We start from the raw sequence: 26,702 nt of genomic DNA on the forward strand, positions 1-26,702 counted from the left end.
GAGCTTGTACGCACTTCTGGCACCCCAACTTTTGCAGCTACTACTGAAGGGACAGGCTCCTGGATTGCCTGGCTCTGACAGCCAATGGGGCTTGCATTCATGACTTCCACAGGACTACAGCAAACAAGGAAGCAGTTTCTTAATAGGTACAAGAGCTCTCCCCACAGCTATACACCTGAGCCCAGGAAAAATGCCCAAATCCCAGTTTCTCTCTGGAAGGGGCTTAACTACCTACTTTCCCAGCTGTTGTTTGAGAGTCCAGCTTCCAATCTGCTTGCAGCTAGCTGCTGACTGTGATCCTCCCCTTTGGAACACTTGAAAAGTCTTGGCACTCAAAAACTGGGAGCCAGTAGAAACAAAGAAGGCAGCTTGGAGAATCACAAAGGCTTGAGAGACAACCAGGAGCTCAAGCTAATTGACAAGGTTCATCTCCCACATGAGACCACTCTTTCAAGACTGGGAGTGGTGGTTGTTTTATCTAATGCACAGAAACCAACACAGAGAATAAAGAAAAATAAAGAAACAGAGAAATATGTTCCAAACAAAAGAACAAGATAAATCTACAGAAACAGACCTTACTGAAACAGAGATAAGTGATTTACCTGATGGAAATATTGGTCATAAGATGCTCATCAAGGTCAGGAGAGCAATGCATGAGCAAAGTGAGAATTTCAACAGAAATAGAAAAGATTTTTAAAGTAACAAACAGAAATCACAGAGCTGAAGAATATGACTGAATTAAAAAAATTCAATAAAGGAGGTCACAACAGATTAGATGAAGCAGAAGAAAGGTTCAGCAAACTTGAAGACAGTGCAGCAGAATTCATCCATCAGAGAAACAAAAAGAAAAAATAATGAAGAAGAGTGACAATAGCTTAAGGAACTTATTGGAAAACCCTCAAAAAGACCAATATATGCATTATAGAGGTACCAGAAGTATGAGACTGAAAAGGGGGCAGAAACTTACCCAAAGAAGTAATGACTGAAAATGTTCCTAATCTGAAGAAAGAAATAGACATTAACTACAAAAACCTCAGAAAGTACCAAAACAGATGAATCCAAAGAGACCCACACCAAGACACGTTATAATTAATTTATCAAAGTTAAAGACAAGGAGAGAAGCTTAAAAGCAGCAAGAGAAAAGCAACTTGTTTCATACAAGGGAACCCACATAAGATTATCAGCAGAATTTTTTATCAGAAATTTTGCAAGCCAGAGAGTGTGGGATGATATATTCAAAGTTCTGTAAGAAAAAACTACCAACTAAGAATACATTACCCAACCGATCCTTCTCAAACTCTTCCAAAAAAATAAAAGAGGAGGGAACATTTACAAACTCATTTTACAAATCCAGTATTACCCTGATATCCAAGTCAGATAAGGACACTACAAGAAAAGAAAATTACAGGCCAATATCCCTGATGAACACGAGGCAAAAATCCCCAACAAAATATTAGCAAAACAAATTAAACAGTTTAATTGAAAGGATCAAAAGCATCATACTCCATTATCAAGTGAGATTTATTCCAGGGATGCAAGGATAGTTCAACATCTGCACATCAATCTGTGTGATACTCTACATTAACAAAATGAAAGATAAAAATCTTCTCAGGGGCTTCCCTGGTGGCACAGTGGTTGAGAATCTGCCTGCCAATGCAGGGGACACGGGTTTGAGCCCTGGTCTGGGAAGATCCCACATGCCGCGGAGCAACTGGGCCCGTGAGCCACAACTACTGAGCCTGCGCTTCTAGAGCCTGTGCTCCGCAACAAGAGAGGCCGTGACAGTGAGAGGCCCGCGCACCGTCATGAAGAATGGCCCCTGCTCGCCACAACTAGAGAAAGCCCTCGCACAGAAACGAAGACCCAACACAGCCAAAAATAAACAAATAAATTAATTTTTTAAAAATCTTCTCAATAGAAGCAGAAAAAGCATTTGACAACCCAAAACCCTTTCATGATAAAAACTCACAACAAACTGGTTATAGATGGAATGTACTTCAATGTAATAAAGGCTATATGTGACAAGTCCACAGCTAACATGGTTCTCAATGGTGAAAAGCCCAAAATTTTTCCTCTAAGATCAGGAACAAGACAAGGATGCCCATTCTCATCACTTTTATTCAACATAGTACTGGAAATCCTAGTCAGAGCAATTAATCAAGAAAAAGAAATAGTCATCCAAAACAGAAAGAAAGAAGTAAAACTGTCTCTATTTGTAGATGATAGGATATGATATTAAAAACACTCACCTAATTCCACCAAAAACTGTTAGAAGTAATAAATGAATTCAGTATAGTCTCAGGATATGAAATCAATATACAAAAATATTTTGTTGGAGAATATCAAAGCCAAATTCTTGCTCAAATTTCAATAAAACTACAATGAAAAAAAATCAGTTGCATTTCTATACACTAACAATGAACTATCAGAAAGAGAAACTTAAAAAACAATTCCATTTAAGATAGCAGCAAAAAGAATAAGATACTTAGAAATTAATTTAAACAAAGAGGTGAAAGATCTATACACTGAAAACTATAAGACACTGAAGACAGAAATAAAAGTCATAAATAAATGAAAAGATATTCTCTTCTCATAGATTGGAAGAATTACTATTAATATTGCTAAAATGTCCACACTACCCAAAGCAACCTACAGATTTAATGGACTCCCTCTCGAAATCCCAGTGGCATTTTGAAAGAACTTTCTTAAAATCCCCAAATTTGTGTGAAACCACAAATGACCCTGAATATCCAAAGCAATCTTGAGAAACAAAAACAAAGCTGGAGGCATCATACTTCCTGATTTCAAACTACATTAAAAAACTATAGTAATCCAGGCGGTATTGTATTGGCATAAAAGCAGACACATCGATCCAAGGAACAGAATAGAGTCCAGAAATAAACCCATACATAGTCAATTAATTTTTTACAAAGGAGCCAAGAATACACAATAGGGAAGGACAGCCTCTGCAATAAATTGTGTCAGGAAAACTACATTTCCACAAGCAAAATAATGAAACTGGACCCTATCTTACACCATACGAAAAATCAACTCAAAATGGATTAAAAACTTGAACATAAGACCTGAAACCATAAAACTTCTAGAAGGAAAAGACAGTCGGTAAGTTCTTTGACATTGGCCTTAGCAATGATTTTTTAGATTTGACACCAAAAGCAAAGACAACAAAAGCAAAAACAAACAAATGAGACTACATCAAATCAAAAAGCTTCTGCTCAGCAAAAGAAACCATCGACAAAATTGAAAGGCAACTTATGGAACGGGAGGAAATATTTGCAAACCACATATCTGATAAGGGCTTATATTCAAAATATATAAGGAACTCATACAATTCCATAGCCCAAAACAAATAAACAAGTAAAAATAACTCAATTAAAAAAGGAGACCCCATTAGCCATTTTTCCAAAGAAGACATCCAACTGGCCAAGAGGTACATAAAAGGTGCTCAACATCACCAATCATCCTAAATCAAAATGAGTTATCACATTATACCTGTTACGATGGCAACTATGAAAAGGACAAGAGATAGAAAATGCTTGCCAGGTTGTGGAGAAAAGGGAACTCTTCCACACTGTTGCTGGGAATGTAAACTGGTACAACCACTATGGAAAACAGTATGGAAGGTCCTCAAACAATTAAAAAGAGAACTACCATTATCCAAAGAGATGTCTGCACTTCCATATTCATTGCAGCATTATTCACAACAGCCAAGACATGGAAACAACCTAGCCATACACACACACACACACAATGGAATATTATTTAGTCTTAAAAAAAAAAAAAGGAAATCCTGTCATTTGGATGAAACTGGAGGGCATTAGGCAAAATGAAATAATTAAGACCGAGAAAGACAAATATTATATGGTATTACTTATACACGGAATCTACCAAAAGGAAAAAAATCAAATTCATAGAAACAGAAAGTAGTGGTAGCCAGGGCGCTAGAGGTTGGGGGAAATACGGAGAGGTTGATAAAAAGGTACGAATCGTCAGCCATAAGATGAACAAGGTCTGAGGATCTAAAGTATAACATGCTGACTATAGTTTATAACACTGTATTGTGTTACTGTATAACTGAAAGTTGCTATAGGAGTAGAAATTAAATGTTCTCACCAAAAAAGAGAGGAGGGGAAATGAAATATGTGAGGTGATGGATGTGTTAATTAACTCAATAGAGGGAATTCTTTCACAACATATACATATATCAAATGACATTGTACACTTCAAACATCTTACAATTTTATTTGTCAATAATACCTCTGTAAAGATGAAAAAAAGTTTGCAATTTACATGACTTTATGCCAAGGATTAAGAAATATACTCCAGAACTAGAATTCAATGTGCTTTTAAAATAAGTATATTCCTGGTATTATTAGGAAACTGTGTAGATGGTATCTTGGCTTACTGCTTTTCATTGTGCATTGCATTCTCAGTATATTAAACATAATATCTACAAAGAAGAGAGAGAGAGAGATTGGAAAGGGAGAGATTTCCCAAGTTCATATTTTGAATCTTATGCAAAAATACCTAGTTCTTCAACCTTTTACACAAGCTGACAGTTTCATCTCTGGAGAAAGATGACAAAAACTGCAAGAATCTACCATCCTCATTTCACCTCCTGCCTGTCATTACTTTTGATAAATCCCTACACAGAACAAAGTCATTAACCCCAACAAAGTGCACAGAAAAGCTAAATTGGAAATATGTGCAATCACAGTGATAGTTGGAGACATCTAGATCGCTAATTTTCTATAATTATATGGACTAGGTAAAATGACAGACTTTTCCTTCCTTCTTTCTTCAAGACCCCAACATCCTCACTTAACTCTGGTCCCAAAATTCTTTGATCAAGTAAATCATTTCAGGAGACAGTGGGTTCACCTTCGTACACGTTCCACTCTGTCATCTGTCCGAAGATACTTCTTGGCAATCTCTCCTTTGCCAAAGGTTGCGCAGTCTTCTGGGTTGGCAAAAACCTATTCCAAATAACGAGGAAAAAACCTATTTCAAATGCCAAGTAACACGGGGGTAACTGTATCTGATAAGTTATTTACATTTTAACGGAAGGAAATACAGGCATCCAAGTTGGCCATTATGAAAAAAAAATGGGAGCAATAGATCAAACCCAGGGGTAGCAGAAAGCATCTCTCCTTAAAATCTGAATTTTTATTAACAGTGTAAAAACAAATTTTAAGAGAAGCATAAATAACGTAAATAAAAACCAGTGTATAAAAATAGGGAAAAGGAAGCCAAAATGGAAAAACAGAGCATAATTCTAAGTCCTCATTGACTATTACGGTGAACTGGCATTTTTTTACAGTAATGTTGGTGCACTTGCCCTCAAGAGTATTAATATTTCTAACTGGTTGGCTCATATGAAAGTCATACGTTTACTTGCCAAGGATATCAGAGAACAGGCATGCAGCATAAAAGGGTGAGGGGCAGGAAAAGTATTTTGTACTTTGTTAGGATATGTGTGCCTCTTTTCTTTTTCTGAATTAACTAGAAGTTTGCGTTGAACAATACAGTGAAATATAAGAAGTTGAATCGCATTCCTATAAACACCAAGGACATGTTCTAGGGCATACTTCATGCATTCCTTCCTGTCATTATTATGATGTTTGAAATGAGTTCCCCATTCCCTGAAACTTGAAACATGCATTTAAAAATATTTAAGTATGTCCCAGTATTTAATAATATATAATAAAGAAAAACACGAACTCTAAAATTAGCCTTAATTTAAGCTGAGGAACGTCATAAATATTATAATATTTTTCTTAATATGACATGAGCAGACATGAGGAGAACTGATGGGCAGCAGTGTGATACAGTATCAGCTCTTGAGGTCAGATCTGTCTGTCTTGTCCTTAAATAATTGCCTGGCACACAGTGGATGTTCAATAAATACATTTCGCATGAGTAAATAAAGGTATTACAACGTAAAGTGCATGAGATTTTCATTTAAACCAATCTGAATTTGAATCTCAGCCTCACCCTTTATTGGTGTGTAACCTTGGGAAAGCTACTTAATCTCTCTGACATGTATTTCCTCATCTATAAAATGGGAACAGTAATGCTCATCTCACATGATACTGCTAACAATTATGTAAAATGCTTCCATGATCCGACACACACACAGAGTGGCATGGCTCCTAACATATATCACTGGCACTCCACAAGCTGGAATTCCCTTCTCCTTTTAAGACAAGCAACATTTCTGCTATCCTTGGTGCCATGACATTTCTAGAGGACAGTGTGGATCTGGTGGTAGCAGCCACTTTATAGCCTGCTGCTCTAACACCTTGCCCCATTAGAGAGTTAAACATGTGGGTATGTGCCCCCAATTAAAATGCAGATATCCCTGGGAAGAAATGACACCTCAAGACAGTAATGAGGAAATACCTTAGGAAGGACTGTGACTTCTAGACAAAAGCAAGGCTCTGGAGGACAAAAACTCAGGACAGGGACTAAAAGAGAAACGATGGTTTCCAGAAAGAAGCTGCTGAATAGGCACAGGGACCACACCAATCAAGAGCATTTAACTTTGTCAATGTAGCTTTGCTTTACCCCCATCACTGTTGTCATAAACCCTGCCTGAATATAGGTTATGTGTTTCAAAATCTTTCTACCACCCTCCCCAAGCCTCCAGTTTTAAAAAAATCATTCTTATCACAATGGGTAGAAATATTATCCACTTAAGAATGCATAACCACACAAAATTCAAATGTCTTATCCCAATCATAAGAGGTTCTGCTGATAATAAGAACTTTAATTCTATCCCCAAAGGCATATCCTTGACCTGTAACAGAGCTGAAAACACCAGTTCACTGTCTAGAAAATGACTATTTTCTAAACTCTAGTAGGCAAAATTAACTTCAAAATCACAAAAAGTTTCCTTGAAAACTTTGATACTCCAGAAATCTCATATGCTAAGTGGCATGACAAAAGGTAGAAACTACAATGAAAAAACTATTTACTAGTTTCTAGGAAAAAGCACCCATTCCATAAATATATCAGAACCACCTGCACCAAATGATTACATATTTCATTTGCAGTATTACAATATGCCACTGGGCTTTACAAAAAATAATTTAAGAAAATTGCTTTCCAGAATCTCAACTCTTAAAAGAAAATACTGCCTCCAATGTCTTACCTTTCTTGTCAATCTATAGAATGCAGTTGCAGTGCTCATAAACATCATTTTTGAAAGAACAATCGTTGTGTAGGAGGCAAAGGCCATGAATACTTCATTCTCCATTAGATGCGTGAGGTCGACCATTGTTTCAATTTTGGTCTGGAATCTTAAAAAAATTTTAGACAAGATAGGAAAAAGCAGACAGAAATATCCCAAATAACTTGACAGTCACTTGATGTGCTTATACTGCAGCATTAACCACACTGTTCTTAAAGATATCTTGGGTAGGGCTTCCCTGGTGGCGCAGTGGTTGAGAGTCCGTCTGCCGATGCAGGGGACACGGGTTCGTGCCCCAGTCTGGGAAGACCCCACGTGCCGCGGAGCGGCTGGGCCCGTGAACCATGGCCGCTGAGCCTGCGCGTCCGGAGCCTGTGCTCCGCAACGGGAGAGCCCACAACAGTGAGAGGCCCACGTACCGCAAAAAAAAAAAAAAAAAAAAAAGAGATATCCTGGGTTATTTGAAGAAGAAATAATCAGTTAGGTTTAATGCCAAAATGAATACTATTATGGTTTTTTCTAGTTCTATATCATTAAGCTTTAAGACATCAAACAAGTACTGAGTGAAAATGAAAATGCAGGGGGTATTACAAGTGAAAATAAACAGGTGAACTGCTCTAAAGATAGAAATATAATCATATTTTTGCATCAAGATGAGCCACAAGTTGGACACACACAAAAACAGAATCCATGGATCTCTTCAGAAACATCAAACTACGTACATAGTATTTAGTATCATTAATGTTTGATTAGAAATGCTTAAGTTCTAACATATGTCCTCCTTTACAAACCCAACTTAACAGCCTTTTGTCCTTTCAGTCGTATTCAAGATCTCAGACTCCAGGGTTCTAATTCCAGTCACACCATTTTGCTATTAACCTTGCTTGAGAGACTTAGCCTCTGTGAAACTGAATTTCTTCATTTGTAAGGTAGGAATAGTAATACCTCCTAACTTAGTGTGTTGTTGTCAGGATTTAATTGAGATAACATGTGGAACATACCTAGCACAGTGCCTGGCCCATGAAAACCCTCAATAAAGTTTATGATCTCCTGTTCACAATCACTGCTGTCATCAAGACCATGGTCATCATTCACATCAACACACATGAAGAGGGTGAAGCAGGATAATGGAAACATAAAATAACAGGCTTGCAAATGAAAGGTGAAAAATTGGCATTTATGATGCTTTTGTAGAAGGCACAAGGGGAGGAGGATTAACTTTATGTAAGTCTTCAGGTCACTTCACATTCCATATTTACTTCCACCTAAAAGCAGTCAGGAGTAAAGTGAAGGTAATGCCCTGAGTCTGGTGTCGGAAGTATAACCGGGAAAGTGCTCAGGAAGGAGACAGGGACACACACGGGTGATGCTGAAGTCCAAGTGGGTAGAAACTTAGGGTAAAGCCGAAATTCCGCACTATCTGAGAGTCATTCTTTTTAACCTCCTCTGTTCTATTATCAGCCCCACTACCTACATCTTCTATGTCTTCTACATAAACAAATATCTTTTCTCATACCCAAGCTTAAACGCTATTTTTCAGGCTTAGCACGGAGTGTTGTCTCCTGTAGACCATATCTGTTCCTGCCTTTAAAACTCAACCCCTGCACGCAACCTAGAGTGATCATTCTGATCAATCTATCTATCTACCAATAATCTGTAAACCTACGTATCTTTCTATACTCTGCTACCGGTCATGCAGTTGTCTGTATGTTACTGTTGAATGGGACATAAATCACATATGTAATACATGTATATTTAATTTTATAAGACTTGGCTACACATCCAATTATACCACGTACTTTATGTGCATTGCCTTACATAGTTTTCATAACCATAAAATTATAATTCTCATAAGTATATCTATTCTACAGATGAATGAAATGGAAATTTGAGAGACTTAGCAGCCATGCTGGGACACAAACCCAGGTCTCTGACCTCACGTCTTGTATACCAACCACACTGCACTGTCTCCTTCAAGAGACTGCAAACTGCTTAATTCTGATTCAACTAACACTGACTGAGTGCCTACCCTGCAGCTGGCAGCGCTGGCCCGCCTTCCATCTGTTATCTTCCTTCCTTTTCCAATTATGCTACAAGTTAAGTATTACTCCCATTTTGCAAATAAAAAACCCAAAGCTTCTTAAGCAACCCCTATTTTAAAAGGTAGGCTAAAAATATACTCCTTGGATTCAGACAAATAGAAATATACAGTTGACCCCTGAATAACACGGGTTTGTACTGTGTGGGTCCATTTATATTTGGATTTTTTCAATACTAAATACCAGCATGCTAAACAATTAGCAGCTGGTTGGATCTGCAGATGCAGAACCATGGATACAGAGGAACCGAGTATAAGAAGGGGGCGAGGTAAGTCATACGTGGATTTTCGACTGCGTGGAAGGCTGGCCCCCCTAACCCCCCACATTGTTCAAGGCTCAATCGTATTTAGTTTAAATACACACACACACACACAGTAGCAAATTAACCCACCTCCAACAGTCAGCAGTCTTGAAAGCAAGTATGTTAGATAGATGCTGCCAACTAAAAATAGCACTCACCATCTGATTCTACTAGCAGGAAGTCACTAGCCAATGCCGTCGCTGACCTTTAACACACCCTGAAAGGAGTTCAGGGCAGGGCAGGAATGAGGCACTGTGTGCTCTGGGGAAAAGTGGCAGAAGAGGCCTTCAGAGAGTTAGATATTTTCAGGAGAAATTTTTATGAGCCCAATTTTTGGTATCTTCTCATACCTAGAAAAGCACTAACATCATTAGTGGAGACATCTGTTCCTCACAACCAGCAGCAAACTTCTACTAAGATGTGTGTTTGACTGCACATACCCGCTTCAGCAAAATCATATATATACTGATACCCACACCTCCTCAAGAGCTACAGTCCTCAGAAAGCCCCAACTAAAGCTGAACTCCCAGCTCTCACGTTGTGTGTTTTTTTCAGTTGACGTTTCTCAGTGCAAAATAATACTTTTAGCAACATTTAATGTATCTGCTCTTGTTCTAGTATGGCGGGGGGGGGGGGGGGGGGGGGCGGGGGGAGGGAGTCATGAATAAACTGCACTCTCCTTCAGCATGCAGGTAGAGTAATTAGCTTAATAAGGAAGCCCTAAGTCCTATGCCTCTGGACAGAGATACGAAGAAACACAGCAGAGGTGTTAATTTTTTTTTAATTTAAGAAAAGTTTATCAAGTAGGAAATGCTGCTATTCAACCATCATTTTAAAAGTCAAACAGTTTCTGTACCTCCCCACCAATGTTCTCAGAATGAAGTGTATTTAGCAACTAGAGGATGGTTTTCTCTCAGTGGAAATGGGTATAGAAAGGATAGAGAAAAAGTAGACGACTTCCAGACCTGTTGGTGGGAAAACAACACAAAGACGTGAGCAGTTGGAGGCAAAGGTCAATGGGAGGCTTTTTCCCTAAATGTGAACAACACACAAAGTGTCCTTTACACAGAGAGTTTCTCAATCACCAAAGTGTGCCTTAGCTCAAGTCTGTGGCTTTTGGGAGCTTCTGGTATCACACACTGTGGGTCCACAAATCGCCTCTCAGGATCAACATGGTCCACTCCCAGCACATCTGAGGGTGGGGTGAGGAGAGTTAAAGACAAGGCATTAAGAAATAGGGGTCATTTACAGCACAAAATTAGGTGGTGCTGATCTAGACTTTCTTTTTTGAAGCTAATTTGTCAGTAAGTTGCCTTGAACCTGCATCATGCCTGGGAACTGCACTCTAAAAATAGTTAGTGGAAACTTTGTACATGAAAGGTCACCAGGAGGGAGGAGAGCAGTATAGTAGTAATAATACTTCAGAGGGTAAAGTGTTCAGTGATTTGAGTAGTCTAGGAGTGCAGTAGAAATAATCTAAGAAAAGTAAGCAGAGCAAAACATGAAACTTGGTGATGAGTTATAGAAAATAAATGATTCCAATGATGTATTCTATTTGCAGTGTATTGTTCCTTTTACTGTCCAGCACTTGTTGGCACAGTGGAGAATATCTCTACCTATATCGCCAGAGTGGGGGGCTCAGTCCCCTAATGTGGAGGTGATGCCTTTACAAAGGACAAAGAGCTGTGTGTCGAGCTCACACAGACTGTGCAACTAGACTGTGGTCCAGGTGGATGCAACTCTGCCACTTACCCACTGTGATTAATTTACCTTACCTGTAAAAATGAGGTTAATAATACTTCCTCCCTCACAGGACTCTTGTGAGCATTAAGTGAATAACGTACTTAGAAAGGCAGTGGGACCCAGTAAGTTCTATACAAGTATTTGGTAAATAAATAAGTGCTGTTCTAGGCACTGAGGATACAATTTTAGAGTTTTCAAAAGCCATCACATTATCTCACTTGAGAATTTGGAGAACTCTAAGGTACTCAGAGCAAATATTTGTCTCTACCTTTAACATATAAGGAAACCGAGGCCCAGAGAGGTAGAATGAGTAATTGACCCAAATTCACAGTGGAGGGCCCAAGACTGGAGCCCAGCTTTCTCAAGTGTTGAACTTGTGGGCTATCTACCATCAAGGCTAAACATTTTAGACTTCCCTGGCCTTCTGGGGACCTCCTTCTGTCAAATCCCCTTCCTGTCTTGTCCCCCGCACCCCACAGAATCCCACCCCTGCTCCCTTAGTATCTATCACAGTTGAGTGATAGATACTACCAACTGAGAAATATTCCTCTTCTCTTCATAGGCTGTTAGCCAAAAAGAGCAAAGTTCTCTTATCTATAGCAGCCTTTCCACATCAATATTGTGCAACACACAGTATATGAGCATGCATTCCCATGGCCATGACTCTGCAATTTTAGACTTTTTAAAGCAACAGAACAGTACCCATGAGACAAAGAAAAAAGATAATTCAGTGGTCTCATTGCTGTTTATGAGTTCTAGATTTTACTGAATAGACTGAGGTGACTGCAGACAAGGCCTGCAAGTTTCAGGGCCCAGGTGTTGGGAGGAAAATGCTTCTGGCTCTGGGGGGGGGGGAGGTGAGGGGAGGCCGTTACCAGGGGCCTATGCTGACCTTTTCTGGACTCAGCATTTAAGAAACTCCACTCTCAAACAAACCCTCAGAAAAACTGTCCTTGTCTGCCACAGAGAGTAATATTCAAATTTGGACCGATTTGCCATTTTTCAGGATGAACAAAGGTGGTCAACACACATAGGCCTCTTATTTTGGAAGAAGCAGAAGACAGTAAAACTCAACACCAGCCTAACTCCCAGGGGATGCAAAAGGTGTGTCTAGTTTTCATAGCAGGCTAGGGATCTGAGGACACTGGGCTAGACTGGGTTAAAGCCTGTTAGCTGGAGACCTGGAGAAGTTTCCAAGGCCATTCAACAATGTTTGATTACAGCCCAATTGGCACGTTCTTGGAGAGTAACAGGCAGAGGAAAAAGGAGAAAATAAATGTGGTGCCCGGACTACTAAGAGGCCTTGGGACTATTTGAAAGGAAGCAGGGAGATGGAATCTGCATGCACCCTGGTCCCCACCACCCCAGTCCAGCAACAGCAGTAACAGCTGAGGCCTGAACTCCCAAAGGAGGCTTCCTTTCTCCTTTACTCCTTCCACGTGGCTTTCGCCTCCAGACCTGGGGGCTGAGAATCCTCCCAGGGTTCCAGTCAGCAGACTCTAACAATCTCCAATTCATCTAATAGGGTCTAATTCATGTCCTCCTCCACTTTGTTAATTATTATTATTTTTTAACTTTGCTAATGTTTCTGTGGCTTATCAAAGCAAACCAAGAGAAGCAAGTCCTGTCTTTCAGGAGGTACAAAGGCCAGTTTGCCCTTGAACTCGGAGCCGCTGCAGGATTTTACACCCTTAGGATGAACAGAAGTTGCTTAAACTGCAGCCACTTTCTAGATTACTATTACTTGCACGTACTTTTTATTCCCCAAAAGTTCAAGGGGGCCCTTTCAAAGTGGATGCTACCTTGGTCTGAGAATACAAAGTGGGTCAATCATCACTTAAACACAAAAAGACTTATTCTCTCAAGTTTTAGTCCTGGAGCTTGACAATTCACCTGCAAGGGGGACGGGAATGAAACTCCCTTTTAAAAGTGATGGACTGAAAAGCAAACATATAGCAGCTACATGGAACAAGAAGCTTCAGGTCGGCAGAGACCCTCAAGCTTACACCTGCCACCCCGGTCCCCTTCCCGCCGCCTCCCTCTCCTTACCCGCCGCTTACACACCCCTCCCGGGCACGTACTGTGAATCCGAGCAGGAGAAAGACAGCGACCTGGTCCCAGAGGCGGGTTGCGCAGGCGCTCGGTGACTTTCATTGCGAGGGCGGGCGGGTGGGAGGCAGGCGCCACGCCCTCTCTGGTTAATTTCCTCGGAACTTGCTCTCGGGCGCCGAAAGCACGACTTCCAACCTCGCCAAGGCCCTCCCCTAAATCGCCTGATTTTTCTCCCCCTGGAGTAACCCCCGCCCACCGGTTCTCCTCTCTGAACCCTTCTTTTTGGCGCCGGCGCAAAGTCTCCTCTCGAAAGGCCATTTCCCCTCTGCAGCGCCTCGGGACGTTAGCCATTGTATTGGGACACATCAAGTTTGGGCGTGGGAGAGGAGGGAAAGGAGGCCGACTTTTATGTAGCCGCAAACAATTTTAAAAGATCTCAATGTTGAAAGCTTTGAAAGCTTTAGAGAATATTCAAATCTCGGGGGCTGGGGGGACGCTGATTAGAAGTCTTTGATAAATCAATTACCTTTTGTTGAACTTCTCTTTCCCTGCTCTGGTGGCAAAGCTTCCTCGAAAGGCTGGCACTGACACAATGTAACATTTGGTGAAGATCACCTATAGTCTTCCAGTCTTCCAAATCCGTGATCCTAGACAATTTGCCTCCTCATTCTGTCCCCTCCTGTTCAGAGTCCAAAATGGAACTGGAGGAGCTTAAACTGGATCATTACAGTTCATTACACAATTCATTACACAATCAGTTTAGTATGGTTTTTTGCAGGGACTTTCAAGAACGTTAGGGTTAGAAGGTGTAGTTATTCTAACACCAATATCTAGATTAAGGATAGTTCCAAGCTTCCTGGTACCCACAACAGTATTTATGGATCTAACTTCCATGGCTTTATGTAAACATGTTTAAGGATTTATGCTTTCCATCTACGTTACTTCTCACTTGGTCATACTTCTCACCCATTTACCACCTGCTATGTGTGGTGTACTTCCTTTTTTTTTTTTTTTTTGTCCTAATTCTACCTCCTTTAGACTTTAAAGGGTGCCTTCAGGACTAGCTAAGATTTGATGGACAAATCCATATTCTACCAAAATAGGAAGTAAGATGTACCAGTTTGCTCTAGGAAACAGCAATTAATCACAGGCCTGAGAACAGTTTCTGTAGGAGCATATCAGTAGAAGTATCGGAAAATCTAACATCAGCAGACGTTAGTGCTTCGTTTTCATTGTCTGTGTCTTTTGAAAACTACATATATTTATTCTCCTGTCTTGGTAATGTACACTGGAACCTGGCTGTGACACTGACTGGAATAGGGCAGAATGTGAGATAATTCTGAATTCCTGCCAAGGGATTTTAGTACTACAAGTATTTAAAAGACTCTTTTCATTTATTATGAGGTAATACAGCTCTAATCTTGTGGATAAATTTACAGAAAAAGGTACAGAGAGCTATTATTTAAATAATTGATATACAGAATTCCAGTTGAGCGGTTCTAACAGGTTTTTGAAAAGAAAGGAGCACCAAACTCATCTGATGCTCTAATTATAAAATGACTTCAAACTATTAATCAATCAATGAATAAATACTGGATTCCTGCTCTCCATAAACCATGTACAATTATTGCCTGTCTGTTATATATATGAAACTGTCTTTGGCACAATAATCAGCACTTGCCTATAATGAATGAATTTAGTAGACAGTTACGTCGTGAATGCAAGGCACTTGGTTTGATGCTAAAATCCAAAACTAAGATAAATAACATCAAATAATTGTGCTCAAGGAGTTTACAATCAGGTAGACACAAAAGCCGGAAAAAAGAAGTTGCCACTAAACTTAAGGATGAAAAGATTTCAATTTAGCAATGAGAATGATAATTGGGGTATGATCTAGAGCAGTAACAGGAAAAAGGTTATGAAAAAATTTAGATTTCTGCTCATCTTTGTTGTATGCTCTTAGATGAGTAAGGAAGAGAATGAGTTATTTTTTCTGCTTGTTTTAGTTTGGGTAGAGGTAAGGGTACAAACTTGGAACCCTCCATTTTAAGCCTATAATGAAATCTTTCAGGGAAACTCGAGCCAAAGTTCAGGACAAGTAATTCCACAGTAAATATTAAAACAGTTTAAAAGGTCACTGATTTGGGGTGGGGAGAGCAAAGGTCATTCAGCAAAATGTAGCCACTACAACAAAGAAAATGGAGATCAAATCAGAAAGATCTGGAAGAACAAAGTTGCATTAGAAATCTAGCCGATCCTGCCTTTTAAAAAACAGACAAACGAGAAATGTCAGAAAGGATTGCTATCACCACTAGACTAGGTTTCCGGTAAAGTGGGAAGGAATCAGGTGCCCCTCACTCCTTTTAATTTTCTTAGATCTTTGTTTTTTTCTCTAAATCCATAGAACAGATGCCCCCACAAATCTGAAACTAAGGGTACAGACCCTTCTTGGAGATTTCAGTAAACATGTGAGAACGTGTCTTAAGATTAAGGGAAGCAAAAAGTGAAATAAAAATAAGTAACATTCTAAACATACAAATATTATTTTAGAATTATAGTATACTTTTTAAAGGTATTCTAGATTGTTTGTCTCTCCCAAAAAACCCTATAAGGGAGTTCTTATTTTTCCTATTTTATAGATACTGAGATTCAGAGGAGTTTGGAAATTGTACTAACTTCTGAAATAAAATATGAACCTCATACCTGCTGGAGTTAAAAGAAGCCACGATGAGAGAAACAGGACTAAAAAAAAATGATAAAACTCATGAAGCTAATCAAGAGAATGTGGTAAAGGTTTAGGATAAACAAGTGGGTCAAAAGAACAGAATAGAATCCAGAAATAGAATCACACTCAGTTGGTCAGTTGATTTTCAGCAAAGGTTCCAAAGCAATGCAATAGAGAAAGGAAAGTTTTCAATGAATGGAGCTGGAACAAATGGAGAGCCATATGGAAAAAAAAGGAACTTCAACCCCCAGCTCACACCATACACAAAAATAGTTCAAGGTGGATCATAGACCTAAAGGCTAACACTATAAAGCTTCTACAACAAAACGTAGGAAAATATCTTCATGACCTTGGAGTAGGCAAAGATTTCTTAGGCCAGACACAAAAAGCATTATCCGTAAGAGAAAAAAAAAGATAAATTGGACTTTATCAAAATTAAGAATTCTGCTCATCAAAAGACATCATTAAGAAGATGAATAGGCAAACTACAGTCTGGGAGAAAATATTCTCAATACGTTTATCTAACAAAGAACTTGTATGCCAAATATATAAAGAATACCTATAAAAATAATTAGGAGTCAAAATATATAATTAAAAATAGAAAAAGTATGCAAAAGATTTGAACAGACACTTCACAAAAGAACATATCTGAATGGTTAAGAAGCATATGCAAAGGTGTCCAGTGGCATTAGTCTTCAGAGATATGCAGTCAGATAACAATGAGATACTCACATGGGTCTCTTTCGGGGCTCATTGTTTTATTCCTTAGCTCTATTTTTCTATCACTGAACCAATGCACTGTCTTAATTATTAATTACATAATTAGTAAGACAAGTCTTTTCAGCTAGTTTTTGAGGAGAGTCTTGGCTATCCTTAACCCTTTCGTTGAAGTTTCATGAACAATTCCTGATCATGATTTTGATTACATTTTGAGATAAACCTAAGTTAGCCATGAAGCTTTAGTTTTTTAATATATTGCTGGGTTCACTTTGCTGTTAATTTTGGTTTGGAGTTTGCATCTTGGTTCATGGATGAGATTAGCCTGGAGTTTTCTGGGTTTTTATACTGTCCTTGTCTAGTTTTGGTATCAAGTTATACCAGCCTCACAGAGTGTGTTGGGAGTGTTCACTCTTTTTCTATTATTTTAAGAGTTTGTATAAAGGTTTGGATAATCTGTTTCTTGACTATTCTATAGAGTTTGCCTGTAAAGCCCTCTGGACCTCATGTTTCCCTTTGGGTAGGACTTTTTTTTAACTAACAGTCCAGATTTTTAAATGGTTATTGAAGAGAATTCAGTCTTTTTCTTTGTGGGTCAGTTTTGGAAAGTTATATTTTCTAAGCAGTTTATTACTATGAGGTTATTATAATGTTTTCCTCATCTTTTTAATGTTTGCTGCATCAGTAGTTAGGGTCCCATTTTATTCATAATAGAATTTATTTGTGCTTTCTCTTCTTTCTTGATCAATTTTTGGCTTTGTGATCCTTTCTATTAAATGTTTATTTCACGTTTCATTACTTTACGCTTCCCTCTTTTACTTCCTTCCTTCCTTCAAATATCTTTGTATTATTCTATAGCTCTCTTTTTGACTTGTTTCTTTGTTCATTGATATTTTTACTTTTTGCTCCTTCCTCATAATATAATTGAATTAAAGTTATAAATATCCATCAAAAAAAAATCACAATGAGATATTTCTTCCCAAACATTAGGATGGCAAGAATTGAAAACACAGACAAGATCAAATACTGACAAGGGTGTGAAGCAATGGGATTCTCACATGTTGCCTGTGAGAGTAAAAAAATGGGATACTCACACTAGGAAAACTGTCTTGTAGTTTCTTATAAAGATAAACTTAGACCTAGGCTATAATCCAACATTTCCACTCTGAGGAATAACTCAAGGGAAAAGAGGACATTTAGACCCAAAAAGGATTGTTTAAGAATTTCTTTGCTGCTTTATATGCAATTGCCCAAAATTGGGAAAAACTAAACGTCCATCAGCAGAAGAATGGGAAAACAAACTGTGGTATATACATATAAAACACTACCTACAGCACAATTTAAAAATAATAATAGACTACAGATACACACAATAACATGACTAAGTCTCAACACTATGTTAAGCAAAAAAAAAAAAAGAGACACAAAGGAGTATATACTCTATGATTCATTTATATGAAGTTCAAAAACAGGCAAACTAATCTATGATAACAGCAATGAGAAACGTGGTTGTTTCTAGTGGGATAAGGGTGATAATTAGCTGGAAAGGAGCATAAGAAAACTTTCTGGAGTGATGAAAATGTTCAGGATATTAGTTACATGCAAGTATACATTTGTCAAAACCATTGAACTGTATACTTAAAATCTGTGCACTTCACTGTATACTAATTAAACCTCAATAACAGATTATTTTTTTAAAAACTCATGAACTCTATAGAAAGTGGCCATGAGCTAAGTCTAAAATAATTACATATCCATCTCTAACAATTCTGTCTTAATACTGGATTGAAAGTGTTGAAGGTAAATATATTATGGCAGAGTCTGTGAAATTCCTGGTTTATTTTCTGTGTTTCTCCCTCTTCTAAGGAAACGATAGATATTGCTGTTTGTTATTCCCAGAAGAGGGATACTCTTAAGTGCAATTGTCTGCCGGGGGTTAAGAAGGACATCATCCCTTGCATTCAAGCAGCAATACTTAATCTTGCCAAGATTCTCTGGCAAATGTTTCGGGCAACATGGAGAGATAACTCTTCGTTTGTAGGACTGATGTTCACTTTTCCTGCATGCACCACTATACTGATTCACAGGCCCTACTATGGGTCCAGGGTAGGCATCCCAACACTCCAGCCACAAAAATTCAGTCCTATACACACTTAGGTTAATTTAATCAAGCCCTTCAGTGTAGATGATATATTGGATGTAGATATTCAAACACTGAATTGACAGAAGCAAACCTGAAAATATTATTTCAAGTTTAGAAAACAAGCAGTAGGCACCATTTGCTATCTCCATAATTGCTTTCGTGTTTTTGACGTCATGTAAGTTAACTGACAACAACCACCAGGACATACTAATAAAAGTTACCATGGTTTCTATCATGGGGGTTCTTTAAAAAATATTAGAGCCTTCCGTATGCTGAGAGAAATCACTTGGCAAATCTCGTAGAACCTATTTTTTTCTGCCAAGTCTGCTTAAAATTCTTCTTTTTCTCAGTTTTGATTTAGTAACTTTAGATCTCTGCATTATGTTGTGTTTTGCACGGAGCTATTGACTTCAGCTAAGGAACCGTGAACAATAATTATTTTGCATGACTAAGCGCTGGTACACCATCGTCAGACAGGCACTTTACAGTACCACTAGTTTCAAAATTTAGAACAGAACTGTCAAACAAGCAAATGCCTACACCAAAGACTTCTATTTTCAAGCTACAGGCATGAGTTCTATGATGTGCAATAATAGAGTGAATCCTTGTGTTCCCGTGAAAGCTCCTGATTTGACAGTCCTGGAAACGAAAGCCTGTTTCTTTCTAGAACAGATATATCAGTGGTAGCAACAGTACAAGTTTTCAAGCAGGGCTGAGGTATGGCATGAGTGGTAGGAAAGGGAGACTCCAGGTACTGAGATTATTAAATGTTTTTAAGAAGGACTGGTTTTAGGGTGAGCAGAGAACAATTTGCCCTGAACTGAGAACATCTGATTTGGTTCATCTTGGGTGCACACCTTTCCAATTATTCCACAGAACTTTTATGGAGTTATCAATTTATATCCACTAAAATTTTTTATCCTAGAAATAATATAAATCTAATTCAAGTATTTCTCAACATTGTACAAAGCTCAAGAATGGAGCATGTGACAGTAAACATTCATAGACAGGGGCATATATTTTATATGAATTAAATGTCTTATACCTTTTCAGTACAACCAGGTATGGTCTATCAGGAACGAAGGGCCAAACAATTTCTGTTTATAAAGTTAACTTGTAATCCCTTTAAAATTTTATAACACCTCAGTTTTTTTCTCTCTGTCTTTCCTTCTACTGATAATTTGCTTCTTAAAAGAACACTTTAGAACAAGTATTAGCTTCCTTGCATAGATTAGGAAACCGAAGAACAGACATTAATGACCTTGAAATGGCATATGGCAATTAAAAAGTAAAAGGGAGGGACTTCCTTGGTGGCGCAGTGGTTAAGAATCCGCCTGCCAATGCAGGGCACATGGGTTCAAGCCCTCATCTGGGAAGATCCAACATGCCGCGGAGCAACTAAGCCCGTGTGCTACAACTACTGAGCCTGCACTCTGGAGCCCACAAGCCACAGCTACTGAAGCCTGTGTGTCACAACTACTGAAGCCCACGTGCCTAGAGCCCGTGCTCCACAATAAGAGAAGCCACCGCAGTGAGAACCGTGCACTGCAACGAAGAGTAGCCCCCGCTCACCACAACTAGAGAAAGCCCACGCACAGCAACAAAGACCCTACGCAGCCTAAATAAATAAATAAATGAACGAATAAATAAATTAAATAAATAAATAAATAAAATAAAGGGGAGGGTGGGAACATGGCTAAGATGCCACACAGATGCCTCTGTCTTTATTTTACATTTAAGTATTTAACTTAATATTAAAATATTTTAAATATTTCCTTTTTATTGGCCCAGACAAGTGTTCAGTCTCTCCAAAATTAATTCATACTACTAGATTTATTATTGCTGATTTATAAATCAGAATTCAATTTATTAGGTAAAAAAGGGGAGTTGTTCCTTTCCACTGATCAGATAGTCATATCTTCTTTACAAAATGCTCCCTTCCTAGGTGGAAAACCAAATGGGAAATAATAAATTGTCCAGAACAAAAGAAATACCTCATCCAGGCTATAGTAGAATTGGAGAATTATCTCAGGTTCCCTTCAGAGGATACCTTTCCAGTAACCACAGAAATAACACCAGAATTTTTAAACTGGATTCTCCAATTTTAGCCTTTCCCTACTAGTATAGCCTACCCAGCACTGCCTGCTGACGCACAACTGCGATCAATCCACTCTTCTAGAAACTTGTAGTAGAACTTAAGAAACAATGATTTCCACCAACAGTGCCCTTCCTTATCTCTTGTAACAGTCTTTATTTTAATATCTTTTTTATCTGATACTAGTATTGCTACTCCAGCTTTCTTTTGATTTCCATTTGCTTGGAATATCTTTTTCCATCCCTTCACTTTCAGTCTGTATGTGTCCCTAGGTCTGAAGTGGATCTCTTGTAGACAGCATATATATGGGTCTTGTTTTTGTATCTATTCAGCCAGTCTGTATCTTTTGGTTGGGGCATTTAAGAAAACCATAATTCAGAAAAGAGACATGTACCACAATGTTCACTGCAGCATTATTTACAATAGCCAGGACGTGGAAGCAACCTAAATGTCCATCGACAGAAGAGTGGATAAAGAAGATGTGGCACATATACACAATGGAATATTACTCAGCCATAAAAAGAAACGAAATTGAGTTATTTGTAGTGAGGTGGATGGACCTAGAGTCTGTCATACAGACTGAAGTAAGTCAGAAAAGAAAAACAAATGCCGTATGCTAACGCATATACATGGAATCTAAAAAATATGGTACTGATGAAACTAGTGGCAGGGCAGGAATAACGACGCAGACATAGAGAATGGACTTGAGGACACGGGGGGTGGGGAAGGGTAAGCTGGGGTGAAGTGAGAGAGTGGCATGGACATATATACACTACCAAATGTAAAACAGATAGCTAGTGGGAAGCAGCTGCATAGCACAGGGAGATCAGCTTGGTGCTTTGCGACCACTTAGAGGGGTGGGTTAGGGAGGGTGGGAGGGACGTTCAAGAGGGAGGGGATATGGGGATATATGTATACATATAGTTGATTCACTTTGTTGTACAACAGAAACTAACACAACATTGTAAAGCAATTATACTCCAATAAAGACGTAAAAAAAATCAATCAATCAATAAACAAGGAAAAAAAAAGAAACAATGATTTCAACTGATCTGTCTTTCCAATCTCATCTGTAAGATGCATCAGATTGGATGACAGTTAAAGTACTTAGAAAATGGGATGAGTCTTCTTACCTGGTTTGGTCAACTTCTATGGCATCAAAATCTTGACAGCGACAGTGAGGTCAACTGTACGTGCACCCACTTATAACAGTACCCAAAAGAGTAAGTACGTGTAACTCAAGTTTCTCTCTGTGAAAAGAGTATGAAAATCACTAAACAGACGTTTTGAAAATAAACAGTACATCTTAGTACACAAATAAAAATTGTGAAATTCGTATTAGGAAAGTTTGCAATTTTACGATTTCCAGACACCCTCAGAAGTTGGCAAATTAAAAAAGAGAGAGGGTTTAAATAGTTCTATGTGAGATAGAAGAGACATGAAAAGCAGTCAGGCTTACTAGAGCAGAAACCTTACAAACCAGGGCCAGAAGGTGAGCAGGAACAGTTAGGAGAAGGATGGAGAAAGAGAGGAAGTGGCTAGTGAAAAAGAGGAACTTCAGAGGGAGAAGAGACATAGCTAATGAGGATTTTCAAATGAGGATTCTAAGCACAGTATGTAATGTAACCCTCCTCTTCTTTTCCCATCAGTCTTCAGTGAAGTATCCAACCCTCTAAAGACTTAAGGAATTGGTTTTTCGTCAGGAACTCATGAGAGGTGCTAAGCTGGGCTCCAACAAACAAGTTGAGAATGTAGACGCCTCCTGAGCACAGCCATGTCTTGGTTAAACAACTAATATACAATGAACACACCGCAGGCTCTGATCACAGTGCCAGTTCCCCCTTGGGGAGAAACTGGCAATCATTGGATTCAATAGCTCAATAACGCAATAACTTGCTTCAGAATGGACTTTTCCCCTACATGTTCTACTCTGTTTTTGTCCAGTAAAACCTATGCTGCATCTTGTTTTGGAAACCTTATTGTGAAGTCTCAGTCTTTACTTGGACACTTGCTCACAGTGCAGTCTATACATATGCAAGTCTGTATAGGACGTCTATGGAAAGTGCTGACTGGCGGCAGGCAATGATGGTCTCCATGTCCTCCATCTCTTTGTAAGATCAATGACCTTCTATTCTGCTACTCACACAGCATAGGAAAGATAGGGGTGGGGTTTAAACCCCTATTAAGATGAAAGTGTTGCTTCCTGCTTCACATGAGATCTGAAAAGAGATTGCTCTACATTGGCGGTGACAGGACACTTTATGTCAACTCTATGAAGTTTCCATCCCCCATCATCTCTGTCAGCAGTGGTTTAGGAACGCCAAACTATTTTAATAGCTTATGGGGCCAGTATACAAACTCTTTGAGGTATAGTTGATGTACAATATTATATATCTTTCAGATGTACAAGGTAATGATTCACAATTTTAAAATAGTTATTATAAAATAATTAACTGTTCCCGCTGAACTACTGGCCCTGGTTTCTAAGGTTTCTACTCTAGTAAACCTCTCTTCTTTTTACGTCTCTTCTATCTCACATAGAACTATTTAAACCCTCTCTCTTTTTTATTTGCCAACTTTTTTTGAGGGTGTCTGGGAATCATAAAATAGAAAACTTTCCCTAATACGAATTTCACAATTTTTATTCTTGAACTAAGATGTACTGTTTATTTTCAAAATGTCTGTTTAGTGATTTTCATACTCTTTTCACAGAGAGAAACTTGAGTTATACATAAGTACTCTTTTGGGTACTGTTATAGTTATTATAAAATATTAGCTATATTCCCTGTATTGTACTATATAACTCTGTAGCTTATTTATTTTACACATGGTAGTTTGTACCTCTTAATCCCCTACCCCTATGTTGCCCCTCCCCTCTTCCCTCTCCACTGGTAACCACTGGTTAGTTCTCTGTATCTGTGAGTCTGTTTCTTTTTTGTTATATTTACCAGTTTGTTTTGTTTTCTTAATTCCACATATAATTGATATCATACAGTATTTGTCTTTCAACTTATTTCACTTAGCATAATACCCTCCAAGTTCTCCATCCATGTAGTTGCAAATGGCAAAATTTCATTCTTTTTTATGGCCAAGTAGTATTCCACTGTGTGTGTGTGTATATATATATATATATATATATATATATATATATATATATATAAAATACCACTTATTCTTTATCCATTCATCTGTTGATGGACACTTAGGTTGCTTCCATACATTGGCAATTGTAAATAATGCTGCTATCTTAACTGTACAGGCATACTTTGCAGATATTCCAGGTTCAGTTCCAGACCACCACAATAAAGTGAATATCACAGTAAAGAAAGTCATAGAAATTTTTTGGTTTCCCATGGCAAGTAAAAGTTATATTTGCACTATACGTAGTCTCTTTAATGTGCAAAGCATTATGTCCAAAAAAATAATGTACATACCTTTAAAAAATACTTTATTGCTAAAAAATGCTAACCATCATAAAAGTCTTTAGCGAGTTGTAATCTTTTTGCTGGTGCAGTCTTTAAAATATTGTGAGAATTATCAAAATGTGACACAGAGACACGAAGTGAGCAAATGCTGGTGGAAAGATGGCGCTGATAGACTTTCTCAATGCAGGGTTGCCGCAAACCTTCAACTTGTAAAAAGCACAGTGTCTGTGAAGTGCAATAAAATGAGATCTGCCTATGTATGAAATCCCAAGCCAGGCAGAGAAAGCAGAGACTAGGGGGAGAGTCTAGATGGATTGTCTACTCTGGGGTTTGTCAATTGACACTGGTTCCCCCCATTTCCATTGCAATACCCTCTGTTGACTTATCTGAGAATATCTTCTCTCTCACATCAGTCTATCTGAAATCCATAGAGCTTCTTGTTTTGAAGCTTTTACCTAGGTAAAAGTGACTTCATTTCTGCTGAACTATTGCAGCAGATTATATTTACCTCCTTTATAGTATGTTTACATTAAACTGTAATTTAATTACTTTTGTATTTTAACACTCCTACTAGTCTACTCTTACTCACCTTTAAATGTACGGTATATAAATGTACAGAGCCCTAAGTTTGTTGAAAAACATTGTGCCTGTGTGCATGCACACACACACAAACACAAAAAGACCAGAAGAAAATAAACTAAATGGTGATAGTTATTTTCCCTGGCTTAAAGTCATCCATATGATTTCCATTTTCTTCCTTATACTTCTCTTTATTGTTGAAAGTGTCCATCATAACATGTATTACATTTTAACGTAAAATACAATAATAAATATATTTGATCAGAAATCCAAATATTTGATTAGTTCCTTTGGCCAAAGATACTTAGGCCCTTTATTTCACAAGACGCTCTCAAGTGATATCAATAAAACCCCAATCACTTATCATCTAGGGTTATTTGCCAGAAGGATAAAGAATCCTATTAGTTCATATCATGAAAACAGACTCTAGTAGCATCTGCTCAAGTGGTTTTCAAACTGTTCTTTTCAGTAGAATTCTATTTTCAAGAGAAATCTTACATAGAACCTTAATATCTAGAATAATTGACAGCAAGGTGCAGGTTTCTCAAATGGTCTGAAGTCTTTAGTAATTGGAGCAAATATGCACTTACTTGGTTAGAAAATCCCTGAATCACCCCTTGGAAACTTAGGGTTCATCTAGTCCAACCCTCTCATTTTACCAGAGAGGAAATTGAGGCACAGAGAGGTTATCATGCCTGTCCAAGACCAATCAGCTAGTAACTAGAACCTACATGTTCTAAGTCTAAGGTTCTAGCTCTTATATCATACGGTCCTGAATCTTGTTTGGGATTATTTTAGAGCATTACATTTATCTGACCTAACTCCAGATTGTGACGTACATCCAAGTGAGTCCTTACCCTCTGCTTACACCCTAGTCTCAATGTCTAAAGTCCTGCTTTCATTTCAGACCCCAGGGAAGCTTTCCCTGTCAAGAACTTCTCTCACCAAATGGCTATTTGCTGACTTCCCAGGGCTTGTTCTCAATGCCTGGTCTGTTATCGGACCATGTGCTCTTCACTACATTGCTCCTCCTTTGACAGACTGATGATGTGTCTGAACCTAAAAGTATTGACATCTTTTCTGTCTATTCCACATTTGGCCTGATTTTACAGTAGAAAGCACTCCAGTCTCCACGTGCCTATCTCTAAATTCACCATTCCAGGCTGAGCAATACATCTAGATCTTCCTCCATTCTGTTTTCTCTTTCTTGCCCAACCCATATGTCAAATCCTTGAGTACGTTCTATCTTGGTCTTACAAATTGGAGTAGTACATCTCTCTCTCTCTCTTTTTCTTTCAGGGACACGAGTCTACAGGGTAATGACATAAGACAACAAATGACTAAGTGCTCAAATGAGTAGAACAGGCAATACCAGCTTCGCTGGTTTAGAAAAGGAAAGTTCAATCTGGGTTAAAACAGGAAAATGCTTTTGAAGAAGACAGCACTTTTTGGTACCATTGGATAGACAGTTAGGAGGGGGACAATGTGAGCCAAAGAACAGTCTGAAATACAGCGAGATTGACCAGGATTAAGAAAAAAAGAAAAATGTTGTAGAGGAGATTTGTGAAAGCTTATTTTTTGCGGGAATTAAAATGAATTCTTTTACAGAGTAC

The 26,702-nt window shown here is 38.4% G+C and overlaps 1 protein-coding gene across 11 annotated transcripts in view; it reads right to left on the bottom strand.

The window, feature by feature from the left end:
- The window catches only part of MGST1 (microsomal glutathione S-transferase 1), a 161,477-nt gene extending 138,675 nt beyond the window's left edge, over window positions 1-22,802 (bottom strand). For 5 of the 11 annotated variants that reach the window (XR_012324511.1, XR_012324510.1, XR_012324509.1 and 2 more), the window contains exon 1: window positions 13,403-13,925. Coding sequence is in view for 7 of the 11 variants with exons in the window: in XM_073788994.1 (XP_073645095.1) it covers window positions 13,403-13,771 (369 nt within the window). In the remaining 4 variants the exon portion in view is untranslated. The other 6 variants (XM_019936980.3, XM_019936974.3, XM_019936990.3 and 3 more) reach the window with 6 other exon arrangements.
- Between the last annotated feature and the right edge of the window lie 3,900 nt (window positions 22,803-26,702).

This window comes from Tursiops truncatus, chromosome 11 (genome assembly GCF_011762595.2).
Source record: "Tursiops truncatus isolate mTurTru1 chromosome 11, mTurTru1.mat.Y, whole genome shotgun sequence".
Lineage (NCBI taxonomy): Eukaryota > Metazoa > Chordata > Mammalia > Artiodactyla > Delphinidae > Tursiops > Tursiops truncatus.